Source organism: Scyliorhinus torazame, chromosome 4 (assembly GCF_047496885.1).
Source record: "Scyliorhinus torazame isolate Kashiwa2021f chromosome 4, sScyTor2.1, whole genome shotgun sequence".
Taxonomy (NCBI): domain Eukaryota; kingdom Metazoa; phylum Chordata; class Chondrichthyes; order Carcharhiniformes; family Scyliorhinidae; genus Scyliorhinus; species Scyliorhinus torazame.
In genome coordinates, this window is record NC_092710.1 from 219,773,462 (window position 1) to 219,788,036 (window position 14,575).

At 49.9% G+C, this 14,575-nt stretch overlaps 1 protein-coding gene across 6 annotated transcripts in view; it reads left to right on the forward strand.

Moving 5' to 3' along the window:
* Positions 1-14,575, forward strand: part of tbc1d32 (TBC1 domain family, member 32) — a 452,053-nt gene that overhangs the window by 234,441 nt on the left and 203,037 nt on the right. For all 6 annotated transcript variants that reach the window (XM_072499364.1, XM_072499359.1, XM_072499363.1 and 3 more), the window contains 2 exons: positions 5,760-5,882; positions 5,982-6,090. In XM_072499364.1, the coding sequence (XP_072355465.1) occupies positions 5,760-5,882; positions 5,982-6,090 (232 nt within the window). The remainder of the gene's footprint in view (positions 1-5,759; positions 5,883-5,981; positions 6,091-14,575) is intronic.

Below are 14,575 nucleotides of genomic sequence, written 5' to 3' on the forward strand. Positions count from 1 at the left end.
AATGCTGAAAAGGCTTTTGACCGGGTCGAGTGGGATTATCTGTGGGAGGTACTAGGACGGTTCGCGTTCAGGGCGGGGTTCATCGACTGGGTTAGGCTATTGTATCAGGCCCCGGAGGCGAGTATAAGGACGAACAGGACGACATTGGACTACTTTAGACTGCACCATGGGACAAGACGGGGCTGCCCTCTCTCCCCACTGCTGTTTGCGCTGGCCATAGAGCCGCTGGCAATTACACTGAGAGCTTCTAGGGGCTGGAAAGCGCTGGTCCGGGGGGGGAGTGGAACATAGAGTCTCGCTATACGCAGATGATCTGCTGTTATATGTATCGGACCCAATTGTGGGGATGGATGGTATTATGGCAACCCTGAGGGAATTTGGCCGGTTCTCCGGCTACAAACTGAACATGGCTAAGAGCGAGTTGTTTGTAATTCAGGCGAGGGGGCAGGAGAGTAGGCTGAAGGGGTTGCCGTTCAGGCTAGTGGGGGAAGAGTTTCCGATATTTGGGGATTCTGGTGGCACGGGACTTGGGCAAGCTGCATAAGCTCAACCTGTCCCGACTGGTGGAACGAGTGAGGGAGGAGGACCGGGGGGGTGGGATGCGCTCCCGCTGTCATTGGCGGGGAGGGTGCAGACTGTTAAGATGACGATTCTCCCGCGGTTCTTGTTTGTTTTTCAGTGTCTCCCCATCTTTATCCCGCGGTCCTTCTTTAAGAGGCAGAATAAAATTATTCTGGGATTTGTATGGGCAGGGAAGTCCTCGCGGGTGAAGAGGGTGATGCTTGAAAGGAACAGAGGAGAAGGGGGGCTGGCATTGCCGAATTTCAGCAACTATTACTGGGCGGCCAACATAGCGATGATAAGGAAATAGATGGTGGGCGCGGGGTCGGTTTGGGAGTGGATGGAGGCTGCTTCGTGCAGGGGCACTAGCTTAGCAGCCCTGGTCACGGTGTCTCTGCCCCTTTTGCCGGCACAGTACTCCACAAGCCCGATGGTGGTGGCGGCTATTCGGATCTGGGGCCAGTGGAGGAGGCATGTAGGGGAAGTAAGAGCATCGGTGTGGACCCCAATCTGTGGCAATCACCGATTTGCCCCGGGGAACATGGACAGGGGGTATCGACTGTGGAGTATCGACTAGGGCGGGGATTGTGAGGATGGGGGATCTGTTCCTGGAGTATATATAAATGATTTGGAGGAAAATGTAACTGGTCTGATTAGTAAGTTTGCAGACGACACAAAGGTTAGTGGAATTGCGGATAGCGATGAGGACTGTCAGAGGTTACAGCAGGATTTAGATTGTTTGGAGACTTGGGCGGAGAGATGGCAGATGGAGTTTAATCCGGACAAATGTGAGGTAATGCATTTTGGAAGGTCTAATGCAGGTAGGGAATATACAGTGAATGGTAGAACCCTCAAGAGTATTGAAAGTCAGAGAGATCGAGGAGTACAGGTCCACAGGTCACTGAAAGGGGCAACACAGGTGGAGAAGGTAGTCAAGAAAGCATACGGCATGCTTGCCTTCATTGGCCTGGGCATTGAGTATAAGAATTGGCAAGTCATGTTGCAGCTGTATAGAACCTTAGTTAGGCCTCACTTGGAGTATAGCGTTCAATTCTGGTCGCCACACTACCAGAAGGATGCGGAGGCTTTAGAGAGGGTGCACAAGAGATTTACCAGAATGTTGCCTGGTATGGAGGGCATTAGCTATGAGGAGCGGTTGAATAAACTTGGTTTGTTTTCACTGGAACGATGGAGGTTGAGGGGCGACCTGATAGAGGTCTACAAAATTATGAGGGGCATCGACAGAGTGGATAGTCAGAGGCTTTTCCCCAGGGTAGAGGGGTCAATTACTAGGGGGCATAGGTTTAAGGTGAGAGGGGCAAGGTTTAGAGTAGATGTACGAGGCAAGTTTTTTACGCAGAGGGTAGTGGGTGCCTGGAACTCGCTACCGGAGGAGGTGGTGGAAGCAGGGACGATAGTGACATTTAAGGGGCATCTTGACAAATACATGAATAGGATGGGAATAGAGGGATACGGACCCAGGAAGTGTAGAAGATTGTAGTTTAGTCAGGCAGCGTGGTCGGCACGGGCTTGGAGGGCTGAAGGGGCTGTTCCTGTGCTGTACATTTCTTTGTTCTTTGTTCTTTGAAGGGAGCTTTCCGAGCATGAGGACGCTGGAGGAGAATTTTGGGCTGGCGAGAGGGAATTACTTTAGATACTTACAGGTGCGGGATTTTGTACGCAGACTGGTGCCGTCCTTCCCACGTCTCCGGCCGAAGGGGAGGCAGGACCGGGTAGTTTCTAGGGGAGAGGTGGGAGAGGGTAGAGTTTCAGACGTCTACAAGGTAACATTTTAAAGAAAATGATGATCACAGCAATTTTGCTATACTCCTACTATACCCCTAGTATACTCCCTGTGCACACAACTCCATCTACAAGTTTGTTGACGTTACGACCATAGTGGGCCGGATCTCAAATAACGCCGAGTCAGAATACAGGAAGGAGATTGAGAACCTAGTGGAGTGGTGCAGCGACAACAATCTATCCCTCAATGCTAGCAAAACTAAAGAGCTGGTCATTGACTTCCGAAAGCAAAGTACTGTCCCACAGAATCTCATCCAAGGTCAGCTGGTACTGGGTGACATCCGCTAGCGAGGCGGGCATTCTGTTGAGACCCTCAGCCATGGCTGTCACTGACTGCATAATGCCTTCGACACCAGGCTCTTCACTGCGGACGCCACCCTTGCAGTGTTTGCCTCAGTGCCATGCATTGCCGGCGACATCTCCCCTGCCAGTAGCCTCTGGGACTCCTCCAAGCCGTTGTGGATCAGCTGGAGTGTCGCTGACATCTCTTTATGAAGGTCCGGGCCGCACCCTATCGTGTCCATCAGCTCCGGGTAACCCTGTTCCAGAGGCACAGCATTAGGTTGGGATTCAGCATTAGGTTGGGATTCAGCAGACCTCCGACTGCTGCCTCGCCTGGGGGTGCTACCCCCAGAGGCACATCATCAGAAGTGTGCTGCTCACCAGATTGTGCCCCAGAAGCCTGACCACTAACATGTCCCACTGAGGTGCGTGTATCTGGTGGACGGTGGGGATGACAGCTGTGATGCGACTAGTACAGTGGCATCTTCTGAGCTCTCCTCCGAGGTGGTCTCCTGGGATGCTGGGGAGGGTGCCACCCGGGATGCCACCTGCTCTGTCGACTGGAGGACCTGCGGGCGAATGGATATATAGTCAGTGGGAGGGATGGGTTAGTCAGTAAGACAACTCAGTTTGACAGGTCCTCCAGATGGGGCCCAGTGCTTCCTCATCTCTGTGGCATCCGCCAGTTTCCTTTTGGTGACCTCAGCCACACCGGTCACCTCTAGGGCACGCTCCTCGAAGGTGATGAGGATCCTGATGTCTGGCACACCACCACAAGTCTAGGTCCTCTCCCAACGATTATGGGAGATCTTTTCCTGAGGAGACACAAAGAGGGCATCGTTAGCCACACACGTGGTTCACAGTGGTGGGGGGGGGTTGTGGAAGTTGAAGGGGGAGGGAGTGGATGCTGCTGTGGTGGAGGGTGGGGGATGTCTTGGTGGGGGAATGGGGTGGCGTTGATGTCTACTCTTTGGTGCTGCCCGGTCTAGGTCATTGATCTTCTTCCTGCACTGGAGGCCAGTCCTCCTGGACACACTCCCCGAGCTCACTGCCGCCACCACCACCTCGTCCCAGACGTCACAGGCTGCCCTACGGCTGACCCTTCTGGAGCATTCTGGGATCAGGACAACCCTCCTGGCCTCCACTGTGTCTAGCTGGCTGGGGTTGACTGAGAAAATGCAGCTTAAGTGCTGCTCGACCTTGTTAGCGGGGGCTGGCGAGCACGATCCTGGCGAATGAGCTGGCAAACCTTCATTTGAGGCGAGAGGCTCGTGACGCCTCATTAAGTGGACCAATTAACGTTGAATAGCATTGCCAGCCTGACTGGGCCGAGCGCCAGGAAGCTTGCGGGAATTCCCGCTCGCTAAAACACTTTCGAAATCTTTCTGGAGAATCACGCCCAGAGATTGGATGGACCAAATGAGCGTTAATTCTTGTTATTTTTACCAATTTAAAAATTAAAGGTCAGATGTTTTATTATCAGTAAAGCTGGTTCGGGAGAATCAATCATGAATGAAATCAGAAACAAAACAAACTCAAATAGAACACAGCTTCCAGTGATCATAAAGCTACTATTTGGCTATTAACATGTCAGTACCAATGATTTCCCCTCTTCAACAAAAGGTTTACTGTTCATATTTCAAAGACTTTTTTTTTTTGTGGGATTGGCTTTAGGAAACAGAAGAGATGATGTTTATGTTTACTGGACACAGCCCCTTTGAGGTCCCAGACTCGCCTTCATCGACCAGCAGTTTTTTTATGGGCAGTAGACCTGAAAGCCCCAAATCCTATTCAGCAGAGCTTCTGCAAATTTTCTTCATTTGTCACCTTCTTTCAAAATGTCATCCCCCAAAATCCTTGGGACCCTTGTAGTGTGGAAAGGTGAAAGATCAGCCAAGAACTCTGACTCACAAGAACTCACACGGATGGCAGCCGGATCTAGGCTAGCACAAGGCTAAGTGGCAATTCCCTCAGCCTTGTTCCCGGCCTCGTTACTAGGTTTATGGCCACCACCATCCTCCACTTTTCTTTTCCGGCTTCTCCTCACCCTCTTCTCAACGTAATTGGTAATGGCGCAGCCAAATGTCTCCTGCATGGCAGAAGGAGGACCGATGAGAAAATCTGTACCAGCTTCTCCAATCACACAGTCTGGCACTCTCGTCTTGCTATTTCTTCAACCATAGAGACTCTGGAGAGCAGTAAGAGCAGGAAAGAGTGAACCTGTGATTGGAGGAGCTGGATCATTGAGAGTTGGAGAGCCAGACACTGTGATTGGAGGAGCAGCTCCTCAAAAATTCTGTCCCTCTCATGCTCACTCCTCCATCAAACTCTACATCATTTATTCACTCCTAATGAGACATAATGTAATATGTTATGTCGGAAGGGCGTGTCAGGGATCGTTCTCCACCCCGCCATCTATTTTATCTATTCGATGGTTTTCCTCCACAGTATCTCTTTCTTTTCTATTCAGGGTCACTGAATTCTGGCCCTTGACTTCAAATGGAGCTCACAGAAGGCAAAGTAGTACGTGGCAGACCCTTGTGAGAGTCATCTCCTATGCCGACGATAAACATAATTTCTTGAAATGAGCCAATTTTCTTTTAAATAAAGGTCTCCAGACTGTGCCAGATTATCTTTAACTTAATATCTTCTGTAGTCTCACCTAGAGTCTCAGAATATCTCTCGCCACTTCTCAAGGATATAATGGATGTAACTGCTGGGTTGTCTTTAAAACTAAATAAAATCATCCAACAGTCTATTTCCGTTGCATTGAGCATAAAATGAATCATCTGTTCAAAACCTAGTTACATCATAATGTCAGTGGAGTTTTTCATCTTGATTTAATGCAGGGTAAATTAAATAATTTTACGTTCCTGACATAGAACTTTGCACTATGGAAGCACATTTTGAGAATTTGGGTGGAAGTAAGTTTTAACAGACAGAAATCCTCCATGCTTCATCCGTGTCCCCTCTTGGCAAAGCTGTATTTTCCCCCCTGATTTTTTCTTATCTGTAAGTTTGAACAAATTTATTATTCATGTATTTCGTTTGTATCAAGCAATCAATTACTCAGTGACTACTGATGAATCTCTGTCTTTGTTTTTTTTTCCTAGGCTACTGAGTGTTATGTGTTGCAATCTGGATATTCTTCTACTTTTAGAATCCCAGTACCATGTATCAGAAATTCTCTTGAATGCACAAAAAGAAAATGTTAGAGAAAACATGGAAAATCCAGGGTAAGGAAGTGGTAATATCCTTAACATACTACATGATTTACATTGAAAAAATAAGTAACTCTTTTTTTTTCCCTGAAGTAATTATAATATTTATTTCAGAGATTTCATAATTGATGGTCTCTCTGTGGAGAGGAATCATATACTTGTCCGCATGAATCTGATTGGGGGACCATCAGAACGGGTTTTACCTCCAAGAGTTTTGCAAAAGGTTGGAAAAATATTGTTTGTCTTTTTCTTTATTTTCTTCTATAAGTTCCGTTATTTCAAATGGAATGATGTATGTTTTTTATTGATCACTGCTGACTCATTGATTTCTTTATCTCCAGCCTTGATAGTATCTGTTACCTTCTTCCTCCTCTTCTACTATCCCTCTTTCCTGACTTACCTCTCCGACATTTAGTCCTCAAAAGAATCATCTCCATGCTGTGCACCTGCTCCTCCTTTGTATCCTTCACAGACATCATAAATAGCTACCTTTCCATGGTGCCATGATCCCTGTACAGACCGATAATTCACCAAGGTCTGTTGACTGGCATACTTCAGAACAAGACCCCCTTCATATCGCCCTAAATTAATTACACAGTCCCAATCATAACAATCTTATAAAACTCATAATTATAACAATGGATGTCCTCCTGTTCTTCTACAATTGGATTTGGATTTTGTTTATGTTTATTGTCACGTATACCAAGGTACATTGAAAAGTATTTGTCTGCGAGCAGCTCAACAGATCATTAAGTACATGAAAAGACAAGGAAATAAGAAATACATAATAGGGCAACACAAGGTGCACAATGTAACTACATAACACCGGCATCGGGTGAAGCAACAGGGGTGTAGTGTTAATGAGGTCAGTTCATAAGAGAGTCGTTTAGGAGTCTGGTAACAGCGAGGAAGAAGCTGTTTTTGAGTCTGTTTGTGCGTGTTCTCCGACTTTTGTATCTCCTGCCCGATGGAAGAAGTTGGAAGAATGAGTAAGCCGGGTGGGAGGGATCTTGGATTATGCTGCCCGGTTTAATTAATAATAATTAATAATCGCTTATTGTCACAAGTAGGCTTCAATGAAGTTACTGTGAAAAGCCCCTAGTCGCCACATTCCGGCACCTGTTCGGGGAGGCTGGTACGGGAATTGAACCCGCGCTGCTGCCTTGTTCTGCATTACAAGCCAGCTATTTAGCCCAGTGTGCTAAACCTTTCCCCATGCAGCAGGAGGTGTAGATGGAGTCAATGGATGGGAGGCAGGTTCGTGTGATGGACTGGGCTGTGTTCACGACTCTCTGAAGTTTCTTGAGATCTTGGGCTGAGCAGTTGCCATACCAGGCCGTGATGCAGCCCGATAGGATGCTTTCTATGGTGCATCTATAAAAGTTGGTAAGAATTAATGTGGAATTGCCAATTTTTTTTAGTTTCCTCAGGAAGTATAGGCGCTGGGTGGACCAGGACAGATTTTTGGAGATGTGTACCACTAGGAATTTGAAACTGATAACCATATCTACCTCGGCCCCATTGATGCTGACAGGGGTGTGTACAGTACTTTGCTTTCTGAAGTCAATGACCAGCTCTTTAGTTTTGCTAGCATTGAGGGATAGATTGTTGTCGCTGCACCACTCCACTAGGTTCTCAATCTCCTTCCTGTATTCTGACTCGGCGTTATTTGAGATCCGGCCCACTATGGTCGTAACGTCAGCAAACTTGTAGATGGAGTTGTGTGCACAGGGAGTATACTAGGGGTATAGTAGAAGTATAGCAAAATTGCTGTGATCATCATTTTCTTTAAAATGTTACTCGTGACTCCCTCCATTCTATCTCTAACCTCTGTTCCATTTAACATTGTCATCTAGCTCTCTAATTACCTGTTGTACCACATTCAGTTTGAAACCATTGAGAATGGTCAAAGTGATCAGGGGCATCCTTGTGATTACAGCCATTGTATAATTACTTCCTTGCGCTCCAATACATTCAATAAACTCCACTAGTTTTCCACTAGTGGTCCACGTCTGCAGTAATGTTTTATCTTGTATCTATTCATACCTGTTCTGTTGTAATTGCTGCAATGACTCCTATTCCTATGCCTACACAGACCCCCCACCCCCACCACCACCATTGTCCCAAGGCGGGATATAGCCCTCCATACCTCCCCCATAGATTGTATAATGAGGCTTGGCTGAAATTCCAGACATTCCTTACTCTGATGAAACACCTAATCCTCCAAAAAAACATTGCTTGGTTTAGATTCATAGTTCTCTGATGTCTGCTCATAATTTCACAATGTTTGTTTACCTAAGATTGAGAGTTTAAGTGCCTGTAGGTCCTATTGGTGAAACTTTAAAGTATCAATATGTTTGACACTTTTTTTATTGATGCACGATTAATGACCACTAAAGCGAGGTTGTAGTCCAACTGAAGGCTTTAATAAGCTAGATGTTTCCCCCCAGCAGCTCAGGTACAGAATGAAGGCTGCTGGGGCGGCACGGGCTCTTATACCCTGCCTAGCAGGGCGGAGCTACCATACAGCTTGACCAATAGGAAGCATACAGTTTCCACCAATGGTGCTCCAGCCTATCAGGTACCGTAATACCTCTACTACCACATTCACCCCCTGTTAAAAACGAGTCTGGCGGGGGTGGTGGCCTGCTACTACAAACATGGCAACGTGGTAGAATTAGTTATGGAGGTACCGTAATACCTCCATACAGCGTTTGTAACTATTTACAATTCTGATAGCTATTTACAAATGATGATTTAAATTTACGGTTTACAATTTAAAATGAAGTGATCAGTCGATCGGGGGCCCTGGTCATCTTCTGTGATCGTCGGAGCTTCGGTGGTGACTCCGGTGGAAGCTCGGGTGTCTGTGACTCCAGGAGCGTGGCTTTGATCTCCATGGCAGCTTCGGCACCCCTAGACGGCGCTGGTGGGGAAAACGGTTGACCTGGGAAGGGAGTGCCTGTAGGGTGCGTCGGTGGGTGGGGGGGCCTAGACAGGGCCAGCGGAAGGACCGATCCTCCTGTAAGGTGCCCTGGTGGAGGGGAGGGTGGGACTGGTGGGTGGGGTGTGCGTGGGGCTCCGGCAGGCACCAGGTCTTGTAGGGAGACCGTATCTTGTCGGCCGTCGGGGTATGCCACGTAGGCGTACCCCGACGGGGGTTAGCATGGAGCAGATGGACCCTCTCGACCAACGGGTCCGACTTGTGCGCCCACACGTGTTTTCGGAGCAGGATGGGTCCGGGTGCTGCCAGCCAGGTCGGGAGCGAGGTCCCAGAGGAGGACTTCCTGGGGAAGTCAAGGAGACGTTCGTGAGGTGTCTGGTTGGTGGTGGCACAAAGCAGCGACCGGATAGAGTGGAGGGCATCCGGGAGGACTTCCTGCCAGCGGGAGACTGGGAGGTTCCTGGACCGTAGGGCCAGTAGGACGGTCAGACCGTTCCGTTCTCCCTCTCTACCGGTCCGTTACCCCAGGGGTTGAAACTGGTCGTCCTGCTCGAGGCGATGCCCTTGCTGAGCAGGAATTGACGCAGTTCATCGCTCATAATGGAGGACCACCTATCACTATGTATGTAAGCGGGGAACCCGAACAGTGCAAAGATGCTATGGAGGGCATTGATGACGGTGGTTGCGGTCATGTCGGGGCAGGGGATGGCGAATGGAACCGGGAGTACTCGACAATCACGTTCAGGAAGTATGTGTTGCGGTCGGTGGAGGGGAGGGGGCCTTTGAAGTCCATGCTGAGGCGTTCAAGGGGACGGGAAGCCTTTATCGGGTGCGCTTTCTCTGGCCGGTAGAAGTGCGGTTTGCACTCCGCGCAGATTTGGCAGTCCCTGGTGGCTGTCCTGACCTCTTCGATGGAGTAGGGCAGGTTGCGGGTCCCCCCACATTGGCTATTCTCCAGTCCTCCGGGACATCACCTGAAGACAGTGAGGATCCAAAGATTTCTGTCAAGCCCTCAGCAATTTCCTCTCTAGCCTCCTTCAGTATTCTGGCGTAGATCCCATCAGGCCCTGGGGACTTATCTACCTTAATATTTTTCAAGACACCCAACACCTCGTCTTTTTGGATCTCAATGTGACCCAGGCTATCTACACCCCCTTCTCCAGACTCAACATCTACCAATTCCTTCCCTTTGGTGAATACTGATGCAAAGTATTAATTTAGTACCTCGCCCATTTCTTCTGGCTCCACACATAGATTCCCTTGCCTATCCTTCAGTGGGCCAACTCTTTCCATGGCTACCTTCTTGCTTTTTCTGTACGTGTAAAAAGCCTTGGGATTTTCCTTAACCCTATTTGCCAATGACTTTTCATGACCCCTTCTAGCCCTCCTGACTCCTTGCTTAAGTTCCTTCCTGCTTTCCATATATTCCACACAGGCTTCGTCTGTTCCCAGCCTGTTAGCCCTGACAAATGCCTCCTTTTTCTTTTTGACAAGGCCTACAATATCTCTCGTTATCCAAGGTTCCCGAAAATTGCCGTATTTGTCCTTCTTCCTCACAGGAACATGCCGGTCCTGACCTCTTCGATGGAGTAGGACAGGTTGCGGGTCTTGACAAAATGAGCCCCCAGGTGGCAGAGGTCCTCGTGGAGGGCTCGGAGGCGGTCCACTTGTGCGGTGGCACATGTGCCGCGGGACAGGGCGTCAGGAGGCTCATTTACCTTCCCAGGATGGTACAAGATCTCGTAGTTGTAGGTGGAGAGTTCGATCCTCCACCGCAAGATCTTGTCGTTTTTTATCTTGCCCCGCTGTGCATTATCAAACATGAAAGCAACCGACCGTTGGTCAGTGAGGAGAGTGAATCTCCTGCCAGCCAGGTAATGCCTCCAATGTCGCACAGCTTCTACTATGGCCTAGGCCTCCTTTTCGACTGAGGAGTGGCGGATTTCGGATGCATGGAGGGTACGTGAGAAGAAGGCCACTGGTCTGCCCGCTCACTCGCGACCTGGAAGCAGAGGGTCTCGTCGATGGCGTGCATCGTGGCCTTTGCAATGTCTGCTTTGATGCGGCTGAAGGCCTGGCGGGCCTCTTATCGACAGGGGAAAAGCTGTGGATTGGATCAGGGGACGTGCCTTGTCCGCATAGTTGGGGACCCACTGGGCGTAGGAACTGAAAAACCGTAGGCAGCGCTTCAGGGCCTTGGAGCAGTGAGGGAGGGGGAACTCCATAAGGGGGCGCATGCGTTCAGGGTTGGGGCTGGTTTAGCACAGGGCTAAATAGCTGGCTTTTAAAGCAGACCAAGGCAGGCCACCAGCGCGGTTCAATTCCCATAACAGCCTCCCCGGAAAGGCGCCGGAATGTGGCGACTAGGGGCTTTTCACAGTAACTTCATTTGAAGGCTACTTGTGGCAATAAGCAATTTTCATTTCATTTCATTTCACACTACGTAGCCGAGGATGGCTAGGCGGTCGGTGCTAAACACGCATTTAAACTTGTTGTATGTAAGGTTAAGGATTTTTGCGGTCTGGAGGAATTTTCGGAGGTTGATGTCGTGGTCCTGCTGGTCGTGGCCGCAGATGGTGACATTATCGAGATACTGGAATGTTGCCCGTAAACCGTACCGGTCAACCATTCGGTCCATCTCGCTCTGGAAGACCGAGACCCCGTTGGTGACACCGAAGGGAACCCTTAAGAAGTGGTAGAGCCGCCCATCTGCCTCGAAGGCAGTGTATTATCGGTCACTAGTGCGGATGGGGAGCTGGTGGTAGGCGGACTGGAGGTCCACCGTGGAGAAGACCTTATAATGCAGGGAAGGCGGCTCGACGTTAAGGGTCGCGAGGTCGCAGACAGTGAGGGGGGGTATAGGGCTGCCGAATTTGAAGGTTAGACTTGAGGTTACACTGGAAGTCTAAATCCAGGAGTGTAGCCGCGCAGAGGTGCGAAGGACGTCGAGACGGAAATGTTTGAACTCCCTTCCCTGGACTGTGAGGTTTGCTACACAAAACCCCTTAATCGGAGTGTGAACCGGAGGCCAGGGAGATTTTTTGATTAACGGGGTGGATGAAGAGAGAACAGCGCCTTACCGTATGAAGCTCTCCGTGCTCCCAGAGTCGATTAGGCAGGACGTCTCGTGCCCGTTGATGAATACAGTCGTTGTAGCAGTTGAGTGTTCGAGTCCGGGACTGATCCAGAGTCACCAAGGCCAATCGCAGCAGTTGAGAGTTCTCTTCGGGCAGTGCGTGGTCAGCCGAGCTGGGGTCCTGGGGGTTCATCCAAGATGGCGGCACCCATTGGCCGCACATGGCTGGGGGTACACAAAATGGCGGCGCCCATCCCTCTAGCGTGGCGTCTGCGGGACAAGATTGCGGCGCCCGGGGTCCACACGTTGCCCTGGCGTAGGAAGATGGCAGCGACCGTTGGCTGCACGGGGACCGTGGAGAGGTTTGTGGTGGCAGTCCGCATTCGCCGCCAGAGACCGCACGGGCCTGGCATACCCCCGCGAAATGGCCCTTTTTGCCACATCCCTTGCAGGTGGATGCGCGGGCCGGGCAGCGCTGGCGGGGGTGCTTGGCCTGCCCGCAAAAGTAGCAGAGGGGCCCCCGGGGTTGCAAGGCCACCTTGCAGCGCAGGCTCATGGGGGGATGGGGGATGTCTCGGGGTCGGCTGCAGAGGGGTTCCACGCTACCCAGTGGGCTGCCGCCCGGTCAGGAACATAAGCGTGGGCGTTCCTGGAGGCCACGTCCAGGGAGCCTGCAAGGGCCCGTGCCTCCTTGAGACCCAGAGTGTCTTTTTCTAGCAGTCGCGGGCGGATTTCTGAGGATAGCATACCTGCCACGAAAGCGTCCCGGACCAAGAGTTCAGTGTGTTCGCTCGCCGAAACTTGCGGGCAGCTACAGTTTCTCCCCAACACCAGGAGTGCACGGTAGAATTCTTCCAGCGATTTCCCAGGGGTTTGTCACCTTGTTGCAAGCAGGTGCCGGGCGTAGTCCTGGTTTACCGGGCGAACATAATGTCCTTTTAGCAGCTCTATTGCTGCATCAAAGTCTTCCGCTTCCTCGATGAGGGTGTAAATCTCCGGGCTCAGCCTTGAGTGCAGGACTTGCATTTTCTGCTCTCCCGTGGATGTGTTTTCGGCCGTCCCGAGATACCCTTTAAAGCACGCCAGCCAGTGCTTAAAGATTGCCGCTGAGTTCGCCGCGTGAGGGCTGAGTTGCAGAAACTCCGGCTTGATTCGGAGCTCCATCCTTTTAAAAAAAAAAAAAAAAAACGAGCATATTAAATTGATGCACGATCAATGACCACTAAAGCGAGGTTGTAGTCCAACTGAAGGCTTTAATACAAAGAACAAAGAAAAGTACAGCACAGGAACAGGCCCTTCGGCCCTCCAAGCCCGTGCCGACCATGGTGCCCGACTAAACTACAATCTTCTAACTTCCTGGGTCCGTATCCCTCTATTCCCATCTTATTCATGTATTTGTCAAGATGCCCCTTAAATGTCACTATCGTCCCTGCTTTCCACCACCTCCTCCGGTAGCGAGTTCTAGGCAACCACTACCCTCTGTGTAAAAAAACTTGCCTCGTACATCTACTCTAAACCTTGCCCCTCGCACCTTAAACCTATGCCCCCTTGTAATTGACCCCTCTACCCTGGGGAAAAGCCTCTGACTATCCACTCTGTCTATGCCCCTCATAATTTTGTTGACCTCTATCAGGTCGCCCCTCAACCTCCGTCGTTCCAGTGAGAACAAACTGAGTTTATTCAACCGCTCTTCATAACTAATGCCCTCCATACCAGGCAACATTCTGGTAAATTTCTTCTGCACCCTCTCTAAAGCCTCCGCATCCTTCTGGTAGTGTGGCGACCAAAATTGAACACTATACTCCAAGTGTGGCCTAACTAAGGTTCTATACAGCTGCAACATGACTTGCCAATTCTTATACTCAATGCCCCGGCCAATGAAGGCAAGCATGCCGTATGCTTTCTTGACGACCTTCTCCATCTGTGTTGCCCCTTTCAGTGACCTGTACACCTAGATCCCTCTGACTTTCAATACTCTTGGGGGTTCTACCATTCACTGTATAGTCCCTACCTGCATTAGACCTTCCAAAATGCATTACCTCACATTTGTCCAGATTAAACTCCATGTGCCATCTCTCCGCCCAAGCCTCCAAACAATCTAAATTCTGCTGTATCCTCTGACAGTCCTCGTCGCTATCCGCAATTCCACCAACCTTTGTGTCGTCTGCAAACTTACTAATCAGACCAGTTACATTTTCTTCAAATCATTTATATATACTACAAACAGCAAAGGTCCCAGCACTGATCCCTGCGGAACACCACTAGTCACAGCCCTCCAATTAGAAAAGCATCCTTCCATTGCTACTCTCTGCCTTCTATGACCCAGCCAGTTCTGTATCCACCTTGCCAGCTCACCCCTGATCCCGTGTGACTTCACCTTTTGTACTAGTCTACCATGAGGGACCTTGTCAAAGGCCTTACTGAAGTCTATATGGACAACATCCACTGCCCTACCTGCATCAATCATCTTTGTGACCTCTTCAAAAAACTCAGTCAAGTTGGTGAGACACGACCTCCCCTTCACAAATCCATGCTGCCTCTCTCTAATACGTCCATTTGCTTCCAAATGGGAGTAGATCCTGTCTCGAAGAATTCTCCCCAGTAATTTCCCTACCACTGACATAAGGCTCACCGGCCTGTAGTTCCCTGGATTATCCTTGCTACCCTTCTTAAACAGAGGAACAACAT